We start from the raw sequence: 20,674 nt of genomic DNA on the forward strand, positions 1-20,674 counted from the left end.
TTTTTGGGTTCAGAGCTTGGTATGAATTCTCCGCCTCAGTCCCAGACCACCATTTTGTTCTTCTCTTTGCTTTTTTGACAGCATCTTGTTTACTCAGTTTGTAACACATTTCTGTCTGTTGATTTTTTTTCCTGCCTGGATTTATTGCATGGATGGATGTCTTTTGTGTTCCCTGCTGAAAATGTATTGTGCATGGTGGAAAATGGCCAACATGGCTCCGAATGCAGCCCTCTCTTTTGTATGAATGTCCACCTGTGGTGTTCATGTAAAGCACAGTATGCATGTGTGTTGTGTGAGTGAGTGAGTGTGTTGTGTGTGTGAGTGTGTGAGTGAGTGAGTGAGTGAGTGAGTGAGAGTGATGTGACCCAATTTCCAGAATACTATCTCTAGCCTTATGGCTCACCATATTTTCCATGCAGAGACAGAGTAGAGGTTTTTGAAACTTGAAGCTACCGTGTTCTTTTCCATTTCACATGCACACTGAGGAGGTGTGCACATACATTGTGCATAAGCATGAGCATTGCCTCTTACCTGGAACAGTTTTCAAGTCAGAGTGTACATTACTGAATTACAAGAGGAACTTTTGCTAATGTACTTTGGCTTAAAAGGCACCAATTTGAAGTAGAAGAATGGGGTTGTAGACATCACTGGAAGTTCTCATGGAAGAAAGAGTTAAGAGGCTCACAAAATACAACACATACTGTCTGGGGGAATTTAGACCCTGGCTTACTGTCACTTCATGGTTTCAGGTTAGCTTTTTTTTTTTTAGGTTATATCAACAGTGGCATCAAATCCAGGACAGACCAAACCAGGACTAAAGGGACTTACTGTGATGTAATAGATGAAGGCGTAACCTGATTAGGTCATGGAGATGGTTGGGGGTTGCAAAGAACGGCATGAAGCAGCATATTCTGTTTTCCTGTTTCCTGTGGTCTGCTGACTAAGTGTAATGCGCCCCGATCTGAGGCAACGGTACTCTGTGATCGGACAAAGGATCTGGTGACTCCCAAGGGAGGATAGGCCGGGCCAGGCCACCTCATCAGGCCAAAGCCCTGAAGACAGATGAGTTTCCAGAAACAATGCGGACCCATCAATGCGGAACCAAAAATAGAAAGAGTCCTGCCTAACACGTTGCTCCAAAATCTCCCATAGCTGTTCAGCTGGGCTGAGACCTGGTGACTGGGAAGGCCACAGCATGTGATCCACATCATGGTCATCCTCATCAGACCAGTCAGTGACCCCTCATGTCTTTTGGATGGGGGGGGGGGGGGGGGGGGTTTTTATGAACACAACCCAGGTTTTTCCTTTAATTAGTCACCCATTGCTGCAGTATGTTGCATCTACATGCCTTTCAACTACAGGTCATGTAAGGTTGTTTAATTCATTTTCATCCATTGTCAGAATGGACAAACTACCCAAATTCACTTTTATCTTGTGTTCTGCTGCAGGTTTATGTAAACTTCCAAACTGAGAGAAACCACACCTCAGTTCACTCGGTGTCAGTTATTCTTTAAGGGCTGCTTTCACAGACCAGCTCTGAAATTACAGCATTTGTCTGTAGTGGAAAAATCAATAAGGGTCACTCACCAAACTGGAAGCTATGTTTCTGATATAATGATATGAATATAACCTTAATACACTGCACTCTATTTGAATCATAAGCCAGTCAATTCCTCTGTTCCTCAGTGACAGTTTGACAGTTTACGTTCTTCCGCAGACAAAACAGCATTAAAAACAGAGGTGGAGAAACATTTCTATGAAATGTGCATTCATTATTTTGGATAGTCCAGTGGCTTCTTGAAGATGCTTTTAAAGGTGTCAACTTAGGACCGTTTGGACCAGTCTGTAAGCCAAGCTAAACTCCTTTTTCCATGTCATTTGGCTGGTGTTCGACGTGGAAGTAGAGTGTAGAGACAGCGGGTCTGCTTCGCAGCTCTCTGTTAGAGGGAGGAGGTTTAAGTAAACAAACCACTTCTCACTTCCATTCGCCCTGCACTGCCGAGCAGCTACTGAAAGACATGGACAGTCTGCGCTTTGTGTTTATACCAAAAAACAACAGGCAGTAGTTCTTCCTTCACTCCCACTAAGTTTCTTGTTAACTGAGCAGATATCTGCAGCTGCTACTACAGTAATGTGGGCTACTTGCATATAGGAGTTCTTAAAACTTAGACATCATCTGTCAGTATTTGTTTTCTCTACTCACTTTGCCTTTTACCTATTTCACTTTAGTTTAAAATCTTATTGAGCAGCATTTGAACAGCAATATTTATGCTAAATGTTGTAATGAACAGACTGTGCAAAATGTTTATTTTTTAATAGCAAGGTCTTGGTTTCAAATCCCTTTTTTGTTTCTAATTTTCCATTTCATAACCTTCAGCAAACCTCTGCAAGAATAAATCCCAAACAATGTTTATTTTATTTTATAATCCTGATTTTTTTTTCACAGATCCTTTTTTGGAAAAGAGTATATCATGGCTGATCATTAGACAAAGATAACTTAATAATTATAGGGGAATCTTACTCAGAACCTTTTTGTATCTGTGAGACCGTGGCTTCTTCTTGTGTGCACTGAAGGCCAAAGCTCATGACTAGGAATACAATTTCCACCTGATTAAAAACAACACCATAAATGCTGATAAATGATATACAGTTTGCTCCTGTAGCCACAGTAATCTTGTCAGGACAGGAGGTAAAAGCTGAAGCCTCTTCTCCCCTGTTTTATTGCTTTTGCAGTTAAATGCCCAGTAGCACAGCTTTAGCTCATTTTTCACAGTGGGAAGACTTGGGTATCACCAGTGTTTGTCTTTAAGAAAGGTTCAGTGCCAAAACCTCAGCAGTAAATTAAGCAAAAGTAAGGTGTGTGCTGTAATGTAGCTTCTCACCCAACCAGACAACAAGATAACTCATTGGTGTGAGTGTTGTTTCCCTCTGTTAAATCTTCTTTGTCACACTTATCAATAGCAAAGCTTGTAACACAAAGGGGGCATTTTACAGGAAAGTAGAAAAACAGACCTGGACCGACAAGTGTACACTTTTGATATAATATTACGGTGTTTGAGTGCATCCTGTGGGCCTCAAGGTGTTGAAACTTGTTCCAGCTTATCAAGCACCTTGCTCAAGTAAAAACATGAACACCGGCAGCGTTGAAAGGGGAAAGCTTTTTCTTTTTCCTTGACGGCAGTGATGCAGAGGAATGGAAATAAAGTCGAGATTTTACAGCAGCATATCTGATTTCATCAAAGGCCATCAGTCATGTGCAAGTCCTTCTCCTCTATCTTTTATCCTTTGGAAATGCGACTCCCTCCCTGCATGCTTCCTTCTCCTTTCTCTCTCTCTCTCTCTGTGTTTCTCTATCCTCGCTCGCCCTCTGTCCTTCTTTGTGAAGTCACATGTGAAAGTGATCAGCTTAATCCTGATCACCAGCTGTGTTTAACCTACTTAAAATTTGAAACACTTGGCTTTCTTGCTGTCACTTTTGTTTATATGGGATTAGCATGACCGCACAGTGCATGCATGAGGTTTGACCCATCAGGGTTCGACACAGTGCTCCCTAAGTGTTTTTATTGAACCTTTTATTCAGTAGTTAAGCCTGCCTTGCTTCACACTGATTCACATTAAAGCCTCATCTACACTTCATGTGCCTCGCTCAGGGGTGATGAACGTTTCAGATCTTTCGCCACCTACTTTTCTACATCGGCTCATTGAATTTAATCTGGCAACCTTCCAGTCACAATCCTGCTTCTGTGAACTCGAGCAAATACAGCCATGAGGGCTTTTTGAATTTAAAATGAATGAATACAAACTCAGCTTGGTGTGCTGTGGCCTCACTGCCAAAAATGTCACAGTAATAATGATGCTAAACTTAAACAAGCAGCACTTTCTAAAACCAGACTTTACAAAGTGCTTTAATGGTAAAAGAAAAAGCAAACAGGCCCATAAAATAAGCAAAACATGGGGAAAAAAGCACCACAGTATAAAATATAAAAAAGAGGCTAAAGCAGTATGTTGGCAAAAAATAATAGGAGAAAATCATCACGTTAAAACTGAGTCTGTAAATGTCAGTTGTACGATGTGATTGAAGATGATGGTGGTTCTGCTGGTGGAAGCTCCTCAGGCACACTGTTGCTGAGCCAAAAGCCCGGTCACCTTCGGTTCAAGCCAATGCTACTTCAGTGCGCTGCACAAAATTATAGAATAACTTTGTCTTCTGTTTTGTTTTTCTTTTTTTGATATCTCCCTGCAGGATCCTGGACCCTCACCTCCATCCCCTGTTTTGGGACACAAGCCACTGCAGCTGATTGAGGTGAAAGCAAGGGGGCGCTTTGGATGTGTGTGGAAGGCCCAGCTGCTGAATGAATATGTGGCCGTTAAGATCTTCCCGATTCAGGTATGTACCTGGAATGTGAAGCTTTGTTGATTTCTGACCTCTCCTGTGAAGCATAGAGGTAGATTTGAGTTTTTCAAGTGTTTTAACAATCAAAGCTCATCAGTTTAAACCCGTGTTTTTTTTGTAATGTTTGTTAGTTATAGAAGTTCGGATTTTCCGTTATGGTTAATCATTTCTAACACTATTTAGATAGGATAAACTTCATGTTTCTCGCCGCCATTTCTGGGATTGTCTCTGACTATCAGAAGGCTGTAAAATCTGCCAAATCAAACTATTTGTCCAACATTGTGGTCAGTAATCATCATAAACCTCAGGTCTTGTTCAGTACAATTAATTCTGTTATCAAGCTGTGTAACCTTGCTTCTCATCCCGAGGCATCTGTAGCAGTATGAGGGTTTTCTTCAGTGTTTTACTGATAAAATCACTAGCATTAGGCAGTCCTCCAGTCCTACTAATCCTGACCCAGCTGATATTCCTCTGCATTCTGCTGTCTTTGACCAGTTTGAGTCTGTATCTTTACCTCTGCTATCTGAACTGGTTCACCACATGAAAACATCTCACTGTTCTTTGGATTGTTTGCCAACTAGATTGTTTCAGGATGTTTTTGATTCGGTTGAGCCTAGCTTTATGGCTCTAATTAATTTGTGTTTAAGGACAGGCTCAGTTCCAGATGCTTTTAAAAAAGCAATTGTCCAGCCTCTTCTCAAAAAGCCAAATCTTGACCCTTTAGTGTTCTCTAATTTTAGACCAGTGTCTAAATTACTTTTTATGTCAAAAGTTATTATTGTGTTGACCAGTCCTCCCTCTCTCAACTTCAGATGGTTCAAAATGCTGCTGCTTGTCTTCTGATAAGTACCAGAAAATTTTAGCATATAACCCCGGTACTGGCTTCTCTCCACTGGCTTCCAGTCTGTTTTAGAATCGATTTTAAGATGCTGATTTTTGTTTTTAATGCTCTTAATGGTTTGGCTCCATCTTAACTCACTGAATTTATGCGCCTGATGCATTCCTTTGAATCTAATTTATCGAATGTGTGTCATCTGTGTGTCTGAGTTGTTCTTTTTTTTGCACTGAATCTATTTTATTTTAGTTAATTATCGTGATTTTATTCTGCCATGTAAAGTACTTTGGTCAACTAGATGTTGTTTTTAAAGTGCTATATAAATAAATTTGATTTGATTTGACTATTTCTCACCTGCCTTACTTTTCTTCTGCAAGCTATAAATAAAACTTTTGTGGCCAGGTAGCTAGCAGAAATAACATCTGCATTTGTCTCTCTGCTCCCGTCTAGGACAAGCTGTCTTGGCAGAGCGAGTATGAGATCTACAGCGTGAGCGGCATGAAGCACGAAAACATCCTCCATTTCATTGGCGTGGAGAAGAGGAACAACAACCTGGACCTGGAGCTGTGGCTCATCACCGCCTACCATGACAAGGTACGCTGTCTGAGACAGACACACCACCAGCAGCAAACTGCTTCTTTTTTTTTTTTTTTTTTTTGGCTTTTTAAAATCTCACAGTTTTGAGCTGTGCACATAGAGGTGGTTGTACATTATGCAGGAAACATGTATTCTGTAATACAGTTGAATCACAAGCCGAGACAAACCTCGTCCAGATTAAACATTTTACATTAGTAGATTTAGCTGCCTCAACATTCTGAGCAACTGAAAAACCGGCTTTTCTCACACTGGTTGTGCGTGTTTGAGGTTTTAGATTCCTCAAGTTTTGAATAAATGTTTGCACCCTTTTCACCCAAGCAGCACATGCAAGTAAAGCTAATAAAGAAGGGTGAAAGAAAGGTTAAAAATATCATTTAAAATCATATTTGACATTAAACCTGGCAAAGCTAATGCTACTGCTCTGAATTGTTCCACTAGCCAGGTTGTTTGCGCCCAGGTAAACACACTGATATAATGGTCCTAGTGTATCGTCTTGTGCTTACTGTACACCGAAAGGGTGTACAGTAAAAGGATCTGGGGTAGGCAGCTGAGAGAGTTGTAAGCACTGGAAAAGGGGGAAACATTCATGAAACTTCTACATTGTATTGACTGTTTGGTGCATAAAGAGCTAATCCATAAATACACTATAGCTACTTTATGTTGTTTTTTTAGACTTGTTTATCCAGAAAAGGTGGACTTGAGCTTTGTTCACCCTCTCGTGCATCATTCACCCTTTCAGCCACAGTAGCTTTGTAGGTTTGGGGCTCTAAGTGCCTCTGTGTTTTGAGGGTCATTACCAATGAAGTGGAGAGCAATTCTTCTTGCTTCACTTGCTTGAATTTCCCAGTCAGGCTAAGAGTCTGAATCTGCGTACTTAGGAAACCTTTCCTGTGTGAATAAAGGTTGAAAAATGAAAGGCTGTGGGTGTGGCCGTGAGTGTGGCCGTGAGGCTTTAACCCAGCATTACAGCTCTTAGTAAGCCACATAACCCAAGTCTACACAGGCTGCTCTGATTTGTTCAAGCTCTCTCAGTGCAAATAACACTGAAGGAATTAGTTTGAAAAGAGTTTTATGAAAGGTCATACTACCAGCACTATATCATAAGTACAGTAAATGTCAAGCATGTACAGTCATTATTGTTTACGAAGTGGTCTTTATAGGATTCAAAACTTAAAGTTTGACTGATAACTGAGCAGGAGTCAAAATGTCGGGCACCTCTTAGCTTGTGTAGCACAACTGGAGCAGTGATCGCAGAGTTCAGTGTTTCTTCAACAGTTGATTTATGCCTCAGCATTTGATGCATCTAAGCAGATTGGTGTGGTAAGATTAAAAGTATCTGTAGCATGCAGAGGCTCGCCTCAAAGGAGAGAAACCCCTCCAAGACTCCCTGTGTTTGAGTCTTTTCATATCTTGTATAATGCATGGATATTAATAGCTGTCAGTGGTTTCCTTTCAGAAGCATATAGTATTATTTCTGTTTGCATTTTCACATTTGTGAAATAAAACAGTGAAAATATTGAATGTACACAGGTTTAAAGCACTGATCTAAAAGCAGGACAGCTGATGATTAGATTGTATTTATCCTCATCTGTTGGAGCTGTCTGCCCTCTACTGGTTACTTTGTATGATTACATCTGTCTTTGCCTTGCTAGATGTGACCTTGTGCCATACTGACATACAGTATGTTATATAAGAACAGAGGAGGTAAACAGATGCAGCTTAAATAATAAGGTTGAAATCTTGATCATATATTTTTTCCCTTGTTGCCAAATCTGGATAGTTCTATATGTCTTTACTGCAGTTTTTAGTGTTAATGCAGCTGTGACTAGTATCTAAAGAGCTCCACAACCATGAATACAAGAAGTGGTAAAAGATACAGTATGTCTCTGCAAAGTTTTTGTATAAAAGCTAGCTGGAAACTGAAGCAGGTCTTTGCTGATAAAGAGCCTGCTCACTCAGCAAACATTCCCTTGATAAATAGAGATTAAAGAACAGTTGATCAAACACCACAACCATGAGTAGATAAATGAGTAGCATTTATCAAAGCTGTGCTATTTGCCATGAACAGAAAGTGTGCAGGGATCTGGCTTGATGACAGGAGTGACTTCGCTGTGGTTTTAAGAGGCCAACCCATATGTAGTAAATTTTATCTATAACACTGAAGTGAAATATGAAGCTCCAGAAGTAAATCCCCAAATCTTTTTTGGCTGATACGTTTTGGTATTGAATTTTACAATCAGACAGGTATCTGTTCCTGCAGAAGCCATCGCTGAATCCTTTGTGAAATCCAACACTAGCCACAAGCTTTAGTGCATTTCCACCCATTAGGGGTATTGCTGTTACCATGGAAACATTGCTGGCTCCAGAGAGGTGGGAATCATTACAAATCAGCCATCACTATATCATTATTTAGCATTAATTATTCTGTTACTTAGGATTCCTGTTGAATCATCTCCTGGCCACAGCTAGATATACTGAGCAGGTTGTTTCACCTTTCACTCATGTCTTGGCATCTTCATGCATTTGTTTTATCCTCCACCAGAGCAAATGTTAAAGGTAAGGGCTTTACTGCCTAAACAGGAAAGCTTTTTGACCAGGGCAAATATAGCAGTAGCAGCATTTGAATGGGTCTTTCCTCTGCCTTCATGTCTCCAGGGCTCGCTAACAGACTACCTGAAGGCCAGTGTCGTGTCCTGGAACGAGCTGTGCCATATTGCCCAGACGGCGGCCCGTGGCCTGGCCTACCTTCACGAAGACATCCCGGGACACAAGGAAGGACACAAGCCTTCCATCGCTCACAGGTATGATGACAAAATACCTCTAAATTTATCAGCTTTTATCAAGACATGGAGATTATTTTGACATGCTTTGATATTTTCAGGCTACAAGACACTTGATCTGTTAGACTGAAGGTGTTTTCCTTGTTCCTTTCTTTAGGGACATTAAGAGTAAGAATGTGCTACTGAAGAGTAACCTGACAGCCTGCATAGCTGACTTTGGCCTTGCCCTGAAGTTTGAAGCTGGAAAATCAGTAGGAGATACACACGGACAGGTAGAGATGAAACTTAACTCCTCCTCCAGCTGTTCACCATGTTTTCTGCCTTTTAATGTTGGAGACAGGCTTCTCAAAGCAACAAACACATGAAAGTGGTTGTAAGGGTGACACTAATGATTTTGACTGTCCTGGAGTCCCGAGTACTAGAAGTGTTACTGAGTCACTGTTGTGAAAATACCTGACTAGACTCTCAGCCTGTACTGCCACCCATAGGTGCTGTCAGGTACTATGTGAAAATACCTGACAGCACCTATGGGTGGCAGTACAGGCTGTGAGGCTTTTATGTTATTACACAGGCCCTGAGAGATTTAGGTTCTGGTGTTGATTGTTTCTTGTTTTGAAGTTGAACAAAAAATAACAGTAATGTAACAGACCCCTGTAGGACACAGAAATGCTCACGCACAATTCTCACAGTTTCAGCCCATCTCTGAGCTGCTTTGATTCTGTTTTTGCTCACTTATACTTTAGTTTTGTGACCTTTGTCTTTGTTTGAACCTGAAGGTGGGAACACGGCGTTACATGGCTCCTGAAGTCCTGGAGGGTGCCATCAACTTCCAGCGTGACTCCTTCCTGCGTATCGACATGTATGCATTTGGCCTCGTCCTCTGGGAGCTTGCATCGCGATGCACAGCTGCCGACGGTGAGAGTGAGGTGGATGCGTCAACAAGATTTTTGTTTGTTTATGTTCCTATAAATTAATATTTATTTTGAATTTGTTGTGTGTTACCAGGCCCAGTGGACGAGTACATGCTCCCATTTGAGGAGGAGGTTGGTCAGCATCCATCTCTGGAGGACATGCAGGAGGTCGTGGTGCATAAGAAACTGCGGCCTTGCCTGCGGGACTGCTGGCAGAAACACACGGTGAGCGATGAGAAGACCATGTTGGTGTAACTGTTGTGCTTTTAAGAGACTTAAGAGAATCGTATTTGGTGCCAAAATGTCCTCAGGCATGTGCTGGATATATAAAGTGCATTAGAAAAGCTTACATTTAGTTGTTTACCACATTTTTTGAGGTAAATATTCAGTAATCAAATGTAGTTAGATTTGTATTTGTTACTTTTTCCAAGGCAGTGTTGCAGAGGATAGCATAGCAGAAAATTTGTCATGAGTCATGTAGTTTGACAAACAGAATGGAAGGAAAGTGTCATTTTGTTATGATGTGAACATCTGTGGGAAACAACAGGAAACTCTCAGTGAAGCTTTCACAGGCAGCAGCGCTGACCTGCCTCTGTCCCTCAGGGTCTGGCCATGCTTTGTGAAACCATCGAGGACTGCTGGGACCATGAGGCGGAGGCTCGCCTGTCTGCCGGCTGCGTCGAGGAGCGCATCGGCCAGATGCAGCGCCAGGCCCCCATAATCGGCCCCGAGGAAATCGTCACAGTTGTCACCATGGTGACCAACGTGGACCTCCCACCCAAGGAGTCCAGCTTATGATCTGCCAATCAGAAGACACCGGATGAACTTACAGAAACACGGATCAACACAAGAGGATGGACAGCCGACCCTGGTTGGTTGGCGTAGTGTTGTTTTCTGTTTCCTTTGGTTTTTGTCTTTTTTTCCTTTCTTTCTTTCTCGTTTCTTTAAGTGCGGGCCGCTACTCACGTTCAGGAAACACCCTGCGCCCACCTCACCACATCAGTTTGTATCCACCTCATTTTGATATGTGTGCCTGAGGATTTTAACATGTTAACTTTCAGAACTCATCTCGAGCAAACGATTCAGGATATTTACAACGTCACCAAGTGGCAGTGCTGACATGCTGGGACAACGACACTCAACAGACACTTTTATCATGTCTTGTTTTTATATACATACACATACATAGGAGGGCGACTTGTTCTGCTCGGTCTTCTACAGAGAGAGAAGATCTTGCAGAGAAATTTCACAGAACTCTCAGTGCATTTAGTGTAAAACAAAAAGAAAAAGAAAAAAAGAGGAGCACCTGGCTCTGGATACATTTGCTGTTTTCTCGTGTGCTTTTTTTTTTGGAAGAAATGACTATCGTTCTGCCAATAAGCAACGGCTTCTGAATGTTTATAGTGTAATGCTGCTGTACATAATGTATTATGGACCCAGACAACTTGTTAATCAAGCTTATTTTAAAGGGGGAGGGGGGCCCATTTTCAAGCATTACGATGATACAGAACCATAAACCTCCTTCAACCAGGTATACCTCAGTTCAGATGGACACCGTTTAAAGTACTCCCTCTCCCTGCTCACAGTCACGGCTCCCACTTTTCACAACCTTGGCTCTTCATGACATCCAGTCAGTCTGCCATGACACTCATGGGTAGTGTAGTCAGTAACGCCTCCATATCCATGGCCATACTCTCCCTTTTCTCTCCCATCTCTCAGCCTCACATTTAATGTTGCTACACTTTGATTTATGAATAATAACTGTCTCCTTTTGTTTGTTTTCTTTTGGTCTCTTTGAGATTTCCTTCTTACCCCCACGATGATGTTGTCATTTAGAGTGATTGTTCTGTTTTGCTTTGCTGTGTCCACTGTCAGTGGAGTAATAATATCTGTAGCTGATAAGCCTAACTTTGGCCGGGAGATGTGGATATACAGTATATGTATTTATACCTTTCTGGATTAGCGCTAGGTACCCACTCATGATACCTGTCATTTTTGGTATCAGTACCAAATCAGAAGGTATTAAAACGCTTCAAGACTGTCAGATTCTTGGAGCATGTTCTTCTTGTTTAGGCTTTTATTTTGTGAAATCAGTTTTATGTGGTCTAATTGTATTTAGAAAAAAAACAGATTAACAAAGTAAGATCATTTGTATGTTTATTTTATGAGAGGTATCAGATTTGAATTGCAGTTTTAAGGGTGTTTCCAGGAGTACCCCGCCCTACTTTGGAAGAGTACCTGGATTTAGCTGAGCCAACTTGCTTTTGATTTGATTGCACACATCTTTTTTGTTTGTTTGTTTTCAGATTAACTCTCAAGAGTCTCTGCTCTCTTTTGATACACCTCAGGAATCTTTGCTACTCCCCACCTCCTCACATCCTCCCCCTCATCCTCACCTATCTCAGATTGCAGTACCTCCTCTCTTGCTGATTCTTACGTGCCCCCTCTCTGTCTTTCCTCGGGTCTGTCTGTAAGGGTTTAGTCGTGCTGTCACGCTCAAAGCCAGTGTTTCCACAGACAGTTAAATGGGAAGCTTTCCTCTGTCCTGTCTGACCATACCTGTGTGAGTATTTAGCAGGTTTTATGTCTTGCGAACCAGTCTGGTATGTTGGCTAGCTGGTATCAAACATTTGGCTCTGAGAGCCACTTAGTTTGCCACCTTTAAGATTTTGTTGGAGCAGGGTAAAACATTACCCGACATAGCTTCGGCTATCTGTTGCCCCATGTCTTCACTATCTCTATAAGAAAGCCAGACAGGGTCTATCCCTGACTCTGGTCAGTGTTTCTCCTGTTTCAGAGCTAACACCAACCTATGTGAGATTCATTTAGCCTGGTTTGATGCTGTGTTTTGTGAACTGGACATCTTGGTGTGGACCAACATGGACAGACAACATATCTGATGTCTTTCTTCAGAGTTGCACACAACATGGTTGATGTTAACAAATTCAACAGCTTTTACAAAGTAGGTAGGTGTTTTGAAAAGAGAAACTGCCATTCAGGTGCAGTGTTGAGATCTTATTGACACTAACCCGACTGCACGGCTAACCACAGTTAGACCAGTCGAGACGAGGATCCTCCCTTTCTCTCTGTCATCCTGGTGCCATTTCTCCGCATTCATATTGGTTACTCTTGTAGATGTCAGGCGAAACGGATGTATCTGTCATTGTTGTGAAGGCAACAATGACATTTTAGAGTCTTTATTTCCTCTGAGGGATATTGAACACTGGTGCCGGCAGACCTGCAGTCTCTCCTCAAGCTTTGGGGTGGTTTCACAGGACGCAGTTTAAAATCAAGCGTTTTAGAATCAAGTGGTGCAGTTGGAAATACTTTAAAGGATGAAGAACCGTCTTTCTACCCAACCATTTCACATTTTGGACAATAATCATTAGACTTTTTCATAACAAGTTTAGCATTGTAAGCAAGCAATGTACTGTAGTGCTCAAGGCAATACGTAAGTAAAACAGTAAAAATGATTTATGATCATTTGGATAAAATCTGGATAGGGGAGCCTAATCAGATCCTCCCACTCTGCACAGCAAACAATCAAGGCAGTAATTGGGTTAGGTTTTTGTTTTGTGTGCTTATATTTACCCCAACTATTCTGTGATACATGATGTAACAGACATTACAGGGCCAGACTAAATTAATGCTAACAATTGTCCCCCAAAAAAACCTAGTAGAACTCAAAAAGATGTTCAGAGTTCAGAAACTGTACAAGTTCCTTGAGCATGTTTGCATTTGCTTTTCTGATGCAGTTCTTATTAAACAGTGACCATTTGATAAATCAGGAGCAGGTGACAGCAGTAACACAAATCTGAGATATTATTTCAGAAACTATTGCAACAACACAGCAAACCTGAAGGAAGTTTAAGCCATCATCTTATTCACTCACTGTAGCAGAAGTGTGACAATTGCATCCATGATACTGCTTCCTTTTGCTGCTGCTGTTTTTCAGTTCACTGCCAATGTCAAAGGTCCTCATGAAGCTTGAACAGACAGGGATGATCAGCACTGCAAACCCCAGCGGCCCTTCAGTAAATACTACCTCATTCACAGGGATTTCTTTTGGGTAAAAAGTATGACAAATAAACCAAAATCGTAACCAGGTTCCTCTACCAGAAAAGGGATTCAAATTCACAAGTTCTTGAGTTTTGGTAAAGTGCTAGTTGGGTGGATTATTTCTGAGTAAAATCCCATTCCCCCCCCCAAGTATGATATGATGACTAAAAAGAAGCTTCCTCGTTTTGACCTTGATGCATTATTTTGTTCTGTGGCAGTTTTTCATGACTGTATAATGATAGCAGAAGGCTTCACCGAGTGGCACAGGTGTAAAGGGAAAACACCAGTATTATCCTTTTTCATCCCCAAGTTTGTGTCCTTAAATGCAAAACTTATTCACCAGTATTTCAGCAGCCAGGTGGATTTTTAAAAACAGCCTCCAAATGTTGGTTGGTTACCTGCCAAACTGACTGGTAGAGTCGATAAGTCTATCAGCCACAGCAAAACAAAACAAAACACACCAGCATTTGGGTGGCAGCCACATCCCAGTACTGTGGGTAGACAAAGTGGAAGATGTTCAGTGTTTGACCGCTTCAGTTTAAATTGCGCCTGAGAAACCAACCCAAACCAAATACCATTCAGGGATTCAGTACTATGCTTTTCTAAGTTCTAGCGAGTTATATGCAACCAGTGCTGTAAACTACCCTACACTTCTGTAGGATCAGCTGCAGGAGTGACTTTCAATATACACAAACACAAATAACTTGTAGCATTTTAATTTTTTTTTATCTGTGACCTTGCATATTGATATGTTGTATTTATTTTTCAATTTACAGGCCTGGGGGTTTGGGGATCAGAGCTCAGGTGCAACTCGGAATCAAGTTGTAAGAGTTGGCACGATTTCTGGTTGTTGGGGTGTTGTGGGTGGGTGCTCGGTTGTAATTCAGGAAACACTTTCAGTAATTCAAAAAGAAAAAATATAAACTATAACGTGCTTGTTTCTATTCAGTGTATGGACAAACAACCGAGAATGAATGTTCTTCAGACTCCTGGATTCCAGTATTGTGTGTATTTTGGTGGATTGAGCCCGGCCCTGTGTAACTTTAGAGGGCTTTGTGTTTGGCTGGTTTCGTGTGATTGTGCCCTGTCGCTGTAGAAACAAGTAAAACTGAAGCACTCAAAGAAGCATTCATACACCTGTTGGTTGTGCGGTTACCTTCTGGAGGTGTGAAGCAGTAGCTGCTGTAAAGGAGGTGAACTAGCGGGCCAAAAGCACAGTCCAGCTAGAGAGACAAGAAAACAGTAAAGGCTAAATTTGTTAAGCTCCCATGGAGAGTCGTGAAGTTTGTGGCCTTCCTCGTTCCTTTGAGCCTCAGTCAGACATCAGTGCAGCAGCCAAATCTCCACAACCTTCTTCTCAGGCGCCTTAATTTTATAAAGGTTTTTCAGTTTATCCAAAATAAATCTATGGCTCTATTTGCCTTGGTTAAGGCAGGTGAGACGACCTCAGAACAAATGACAGATCGATTTCCCCTCAGAATAAACCTGTTCTCACTCAACTAAAAGTCCAGTCTGAACTTGATCAGTTTAAGGTGTATGAATGGGTTTCCTGAGTGCGCTGGCTTTACCTTGTTCTCTCTCGACTTCCTCCAGCCCGGCACCTCACATTGCTGTGCGTATAAACTACCAGTGAAACATTTGTCTTGTTGCCCCCACTATTTTAAGCAGTCTAGGAAATGTACAGACATGAGAACATAAGTACCTGTATCAACTATATACTCTGAGCTGATTCTTTATACAGTAGGTGTGTGTTAAACTTCAGTGTTTCCTCTACATTCATTTATACTTCCCTTGTTTCCACCTGGCAGCAGGGCCCAGCCTAGCTGTGTCAAGAGGTTGTCCTGCAGTATGCGAAAAGTTGAGCTCTGTGCAAGCTAAAAGCCAGAGGCTCATTGGAGTACTTAAGGAAAGCAAGAAAGCACTTGATTGGAGCTGTTGCAATATTCCATATATGATAATAGTCATCTACAACAGGTATTTCATTCCAGCATCTCGATCACCTGCTTTTTTTCACTGCTGGTAAGAATTTTAGAGGAAACATTGAACTCCAGTGACCTCGCCACTCGGACTGTCTTGACAGCAAGATAAGTCCGGTTGCCAGGCCTGATATTTCTACAGAGAAACAAACACTACATGCATTTTTGACCCCACATTTTTTCCAGGCTCTCCAGTTGCAGCGCTGATCCAGAATCTACCAACACAGCCTGTAGAGGTAATGATGCTCCCAGAGTTTCTGGGTTTCAAGGCTGGACTATCTCATCTTTAGTCTTTTTGGTCAGTGGGTTGTGTTTAAAAATAAAAAATCTCAATGTCCTGTTTCATTACACCTGATACACGTGACTACAAAAATGTGTAAATAGGCCAAGTAGCTCTGGAATCTCAAACTAGAAAATGTAAATACATCCCCCCTTGACCTTTGACCTCCCAGTGTAGGGACAAGGGAGGAATACAGAAGAGTATTATAACAGAAAAAAACATTGGATATTTAATCAGAGACAAAACTGGTCCTGGATCAGCGCTGTGACTCAAGGCTAATGTTAGCCAGCTGTGGTTTTTATCAGCTAAAGTGATCCATGTGATGTAAATAAATGTGTTTTTAGATTGTGAATGCAGATGTTTTTCTTTGTTTCACTGACTAAATCACAGTCTGAGATTGCTTTATTCCTGTTCATCTGACAACTGCAGTTTTTAGTTACAAGCACTTTATTTTACAAGTTTGTAATTCAGTGACAATTTCCTCCAAAGTTCCCTGAGGAAGAACTATGTGATATGTTCCCACTTAAGGGAAAATGGGAATTTCCTTACAAGAAAAGCTCGGTTTAAAACAAACTAACTCATTATCTGTTATTCAACACTTGACTGTGTATGTTTAATCGGATGCTTTCCTGTAGACCAGTTCCGCAGTGTTGGATGTGAAGTTCACCTGCAGTGACTACAAGATGATCTAGGTTACAAGTCTAACTGAACACACTCCCTGTTTTCCATATAATCAATACCAAATTACATCCTCCTTTCCAGGAAGCTTCTCCTGTATTATTTGGAAATGTTATGACATAAATGTTGCTGTAAAATAAGGTTCTGTTTTGGTAGGCAGTTTACAAAATAAGGTGCCAATGATTATATCAAACTTAAAAACTATTGGAAGGGTCTCTGTAGCTCCTGCCCAGGTTCATGCTGACCTCCACTGGTGCAGTTCTACATCTGCCACCAGATGGCAGCATCCAGCAGGTGACACCAGTTTCCAAACTCCAGCACTTTTCAGTGATTTTCAAGGAGAGAACTGCAGGTAACAGTTGTCTTGTTTTATTCAATTTTATCAAGACATTCTGGTGAAACCTTTCATTTTTAAACTGCTTCAGTTTTCTATTTAAGGAGTAATTCAAAACCCATAAACCTAAAGGAAAAGCCTGCTTTGACAGTCTACACGTTGCTGGAAAACAGGTCAATATTCTGAATGGTTGATTTTCTGAGTACAGGAGAAGTCCTCCTAACATGAAACATAAGCGCAATTGTAGCTGTAACAGTCTGACATACCAGAGTTACCCTCCTTGGCAGCTATAACAGCTGTAGTGCTCCTTTCCATTTCAGATTATTTTGACTTGACATTTCACCTGGTATTCAGTCCAGTCCAGTATCTGTATGTAAGACAAGCCTCACAAACTTATGTATTAATTTGTTCCATCTATTTGCTGCTGCAGCACTGGGAAAAAAACGTCCATGCAGAGTCCTAGCCGAACGCCGACATAGCCCACTGCTTGACATCAGTGGGGCATTGTGGATACTTCTGCAGGGACTCCATGATCTGACTGTGGTCCAGCATGAGTCTCATGAGCTGGTATTCCCTCTGCGTTTTGGCCAAGGAGCCATCAACAGGCCGGATCAGCTCCAGCTGCTGCAGGTGCTCAAAAGCCTGAGGGTTGTATAAGCAAAGGCAGGAATGAAATAGTTTTGGTGTGGGTGGCAGGAAATCTCTAAACGAAAAGCTTTTTGATAGTGTTCCTACTGACCTTCATGACGACAGGCTGGTCATAGTTGTACATGGAGTTTGACTTTCTTTGCAGGAACTTCTTAAACTCTAAAAAACAGGACATGTAAGCAGGTCAAGAAAACCTTTCACAGTGATGACTTGCGATATGTTTTGAATGCCTGTTGCTTTTCACATCTCGTTTGAGAGGTTTTCAGTGTCCAGTTTTCTCCTATGTGCTTTATGAAAACCATAAACTAAGTGAAACTGGATCAGGTGGTACCATTGTGAACCATCTGGAGATTGAACGGTTCTCCTTCGTAGATGTCATTGAGGTGCTTCATGGCAATGATCAGGCACAGCTCCAAGATGGACAGGCCTAAAAAGAGAAACACAGCTATAACTGATATAGACTTTCTGGAGTGTGTGCCCAAAGACATTTCTCTGTTCCTTCTGACGTTACCATGAAGCATGTTAGCCTTGGCATCAGCTAAACACAGTCTGCTGGCCTCCAGGACGTCAGCGGGTTTGATGGCAGGATTGGCTACAGAGACACGACTCAGACACAACATCTGTAAGAAACAACATCTCTCAATAAGGTCTTTTAATCAAACTTTGCTTCTGTTTAGCTAAACCTGTACCTTAATTTGAAGTATTACACAAGTACAAGCGTGATTGACACATGCTAATCATAGTGTGTTCTTGTTTTATGCTGATTCAGATCGCCTTTGTCAAACCAAATGGCAGATGAAGTTTGTAACAAAACACAATCTGTGTGTTGCTCTCACCAGCAACATGTGCTTTGAGCGGAAGTCTTTGCTAGAGTTGAAGTGTTTCTGTAAAACCTCCTCAACTGATTTGTCTTCACACAGAGTCTGGGGAAATAAAAACAAAGGGAAGACAAGTGAAACATGTCGAACAAGTGATGCTACAAGTCGTGTTGTTGCTGCATGTTTCTGTAAAATCCAACTGCTGGTGTAGTAGCTTTCAGTACATCACATTTTAACCTTGATGTGCCTCCAGGAGGTCAATTTAACATCTACAAAATGATGTTCAAAATCAAATCTGATTGTGAGCACCTAAACTGGCATCTTTGATTTATTCCCATTTGATTTTGTTTTGCCTAAAATGGAACCAAAATCAGTTCCTTGGTTCACCTTGATGCCAGCATTCCAATCCTCAGCAAACTTGGTGTCAGGAAAATCATGTGCCAAGCTGAGCTGTGCTTGGACCTGATCTAGGTACTGAGAGAAGGTCAGGCTGCTCAGGAGGTGGATCTGACGGTGGGAAAACCGCGACTTCACACGCTTTTCCAACAGCTCCAGAACATCCTGAATGGAAATGAACAATTAAAAAAAATGTTTGAGATGATGGAGACGGTTTGCCGTCCATTTTGAATCAGATTTTGAGTCGCACCAGTCTGCAGGTGAGGCCGACCACAGCGATGGGTGCCTGGGCAGACTGGGAGACGTCAAACAGGTTATAGAGCAGAGTCTGGTTCTTATGGTGAGCAAAAAGGTCAAACTCATCCAGGATGAACAACACTGGGCAACTGCTGCTGCGATCGCCTAGATGGGACCAAAAAAGCAAATATTATTACACATCAGACTTAATGGCCTTGAATTTGTATAATTTAGTTTCAAACTCTGCAAAAATCTGTGCCAATTGTTCAGCGCTGTAACATTTTCTAACCTTTCTTCAGTGCATCCAGCAGGAACGCCAGATTCTCTGCAAAGCTTCCCTGAAATGAAACAGACCTGTTTTTGAAGCACTTTTATTACATTATTAGTGGCAAAGATGTTCATAAGACTCTTGGTAAATACTTACAAATACTCTGTCACCAACAACATTTTCCAGATGGAGTTGCCGTGTTATTTCTTTTAGTGCAATTCTATCATCTGTTTGCAGGAGACCTGCAGAAAACAGGCAAGAAATTCAACCAGACATTATTAAGTGTAACTGAATCATTTTAGTAGCTTAACTAAAAAAAATCTAAGTTTATTTCTCACTTCTGTATAAACCCTGGTGCAATATGTTCTGTGGTCATAAGAAAGAACCAGTCCAGAAATGAATGAGGAACCAGAGTCTGTACCATTGAGATAAACCTGTAGAAGGTTTTTCTGCACTTCTTTTTCTTCCAACAGGTCTCTCAACACACACTTCAGCAGCTGCAGACACAAAAACACAGACACTAGACATTACATACAAGTATAGTTCAACACAATTTATCATCTTTTTCAACCATTTCCACCCAGAAGCCTATTTTACCCTGACTACAGGGGCTCACCATTGTTTTCCCTGCTCCTCTGGGCCCAACAATGAGCACCGAGTTACTCTCCCCGTGGATGGCCGTCCGCTTCAGCAGCTCCAGGAGGTGTCTGGAAACACAGTGGTTTGACTGCAATGCCCATAGTGCTCCTCCAGTTAGAAATAATATGTCAAAGTAGAAACCATTTCAGATGCCCTCACCAGATTCAGTCAAATAAACCTACTTGTGTTGAGCCTCTACTCCCACCAGCTTCTGGGGGAGCTGCTGGTGGCAAAGGCGCTCCCTTAAAATCTTCTGCACCTGAAAATAAACATGAATAAAGGAACTGTAGTATATACTACAGCCATTCACTAGCTCTTGTTTGTAAATACACAATTACTGGTTGATACAAACCTGTGTGATGCATTCTCCTACTGGCATATGATCATTTTTCACCTTCCTCTTACTCATGTTGTGTCTCTAGAGAGCAAAACATGTTAAAAACATATTTGTGTCCAGAATGTGCCGCGCGGACCTTGTTTTACATGTGTGCATACAGGCTGCAATATTAATAAGGGCATCTAATGCATTGGCACAAACACCCATTCAATTCGGCATATAGCTAATGGAACAAGAAACATATACTTGAACACATTTTCCACTTTAATAACTGGCTAAGGCTGTTCACGAAATCCATTAAGTGTCAGTGGATACTACATATGACGAATCATGAAGTGACTCGTAATCATTCAGAGACAGTCGCAGGTTGTGTTCTACATTGTATTCATATTTGCCGGACAAGTAAGAAATCACTAATCTCTTGGAGGAGTTTGGTATCATGTTTCCATTGCAAAGGCAAACTAGCACGCTTTATTTTAGCGAGTTAA

General features: G+C 41.5%; 2 protein-coding genes across 3 annotated transcripts in view; one reads left to right on the forward strand and one right to left on the reverse strand.

The window, feature by feature from the left end:
- LOC109955601 (activin receptor type-2A) overlaps window positions 1-16,183 on the forward strand; it is a 44,102-nt gene extending 27,919 nt beyond the window's left edge. For both annotated transcript variants that reach the window (XM_020591904.1, XM_020591905.1), the window contains exons 5-11: window positions 4,244-4,387; window positions 5,679-5,822; window positions 8,481-8,626; window positions 8,763-8,877; window positions 9,382-9,520; window positions 9,611-9,741; window positions 10,120-16,183. In XM_020591904.1, coding sequence (XP_020447560.1) covers window positions 4,244-4,387; window positions 5,679-5,822; window positions 8,481-8,626; window positions 8,763-8,877; window positions 9,382-9,520; window positions 9,611-9,741; window positions 10,120-10,314 — 1,014 coding nt within the window. In that variant the 3' untranslated portion in view covers window positions 10,315-16,183. The remainder of the gene's footprint in view (window positions 1-4,243; window positions 4,388-5,678; window positions 5,823-8,480; window positions 8,627-8,762; window positions 8,878-9,381; window positions 9,521-9,610; window positions 9,742-10,119) is intronic.
- A 679-nt stretch (window positions 16,184-16,862) lies between these two features.
- On the reverse strand, window positions 16,863-20,301 carry orc4 (origin recognition complex, subunit 4). Its single transcript, XM_020591906.1, has 13 exons — window positions 20,202-20,301; window positions 20,032-20,108; window positions 19,827-19,917; window positions 19,632-19,707; window positions 19,367-19,452; window positions 19,232-19,280; window positions 18,956-19,107; window positions 18,697-18,870; window positions 18,328-18,414; window positions 18,003-18,111; window positions 17,823-17,918; window positions 17,583-17,650; window positions 16,863-17,485 (listed from the first exon to the last, which is right to left on the reverse strand). The coding sequence occupies exons 1-13, from the start codon at window positions 20,256-20,258 to the stop codon at window positions 17,303-17,305; spliced, it is 1,305 nt and encodes a 434-aa protein (XP_020447562.1). The 5' UTR covers window positions 20,259-20,301; the 3' UTR covers window positions 16,863-17,302.
- Between the last annotated feature and the right edge of the window lie 373 nt (window positions 20,302-20,674).

The sequence above is a fragment of the Monopterus albus genome, unplaced genomic scaffold (assembly GCF_001952655.1).
Source record: "Monopterus albus unplaced genomic scaffold, M_albus_1.0 scaffold16.1, whole genome shotgun sequence".
Classification (NCBI taxonomy): Eukaryota; Metazoa; Chordata; class Actinopteri; order Synbranchiformes; family Synbranchidae; genus Monopterus; species Monopterus albus.

Bases quoted from the DNA above. Each gene is read 5' to 3' on its own strand.
- orc4 (XM_020591906.1), bottom strand. From the start codon at position 20,258: ATGAGTAAGAGGAAGGTGAAAAATGATCATATGCCAGTAGGAGAATGC. The intron at 19,918-20,031 runs GTAGGTTTATTT...CTGTGTTTCCAG, and splicing joins GGAGTAGAGGCTCAACACAA to ACACCTCCTGGAGCTGCTGA. The intron at 17,919-18,002 runs GTAACGTCAGAA...TTCTCTTTTTAG, and splicing joins CAAGGCTAACATGCTTCATG to GCCTGTCCATCTTGGAGCTG.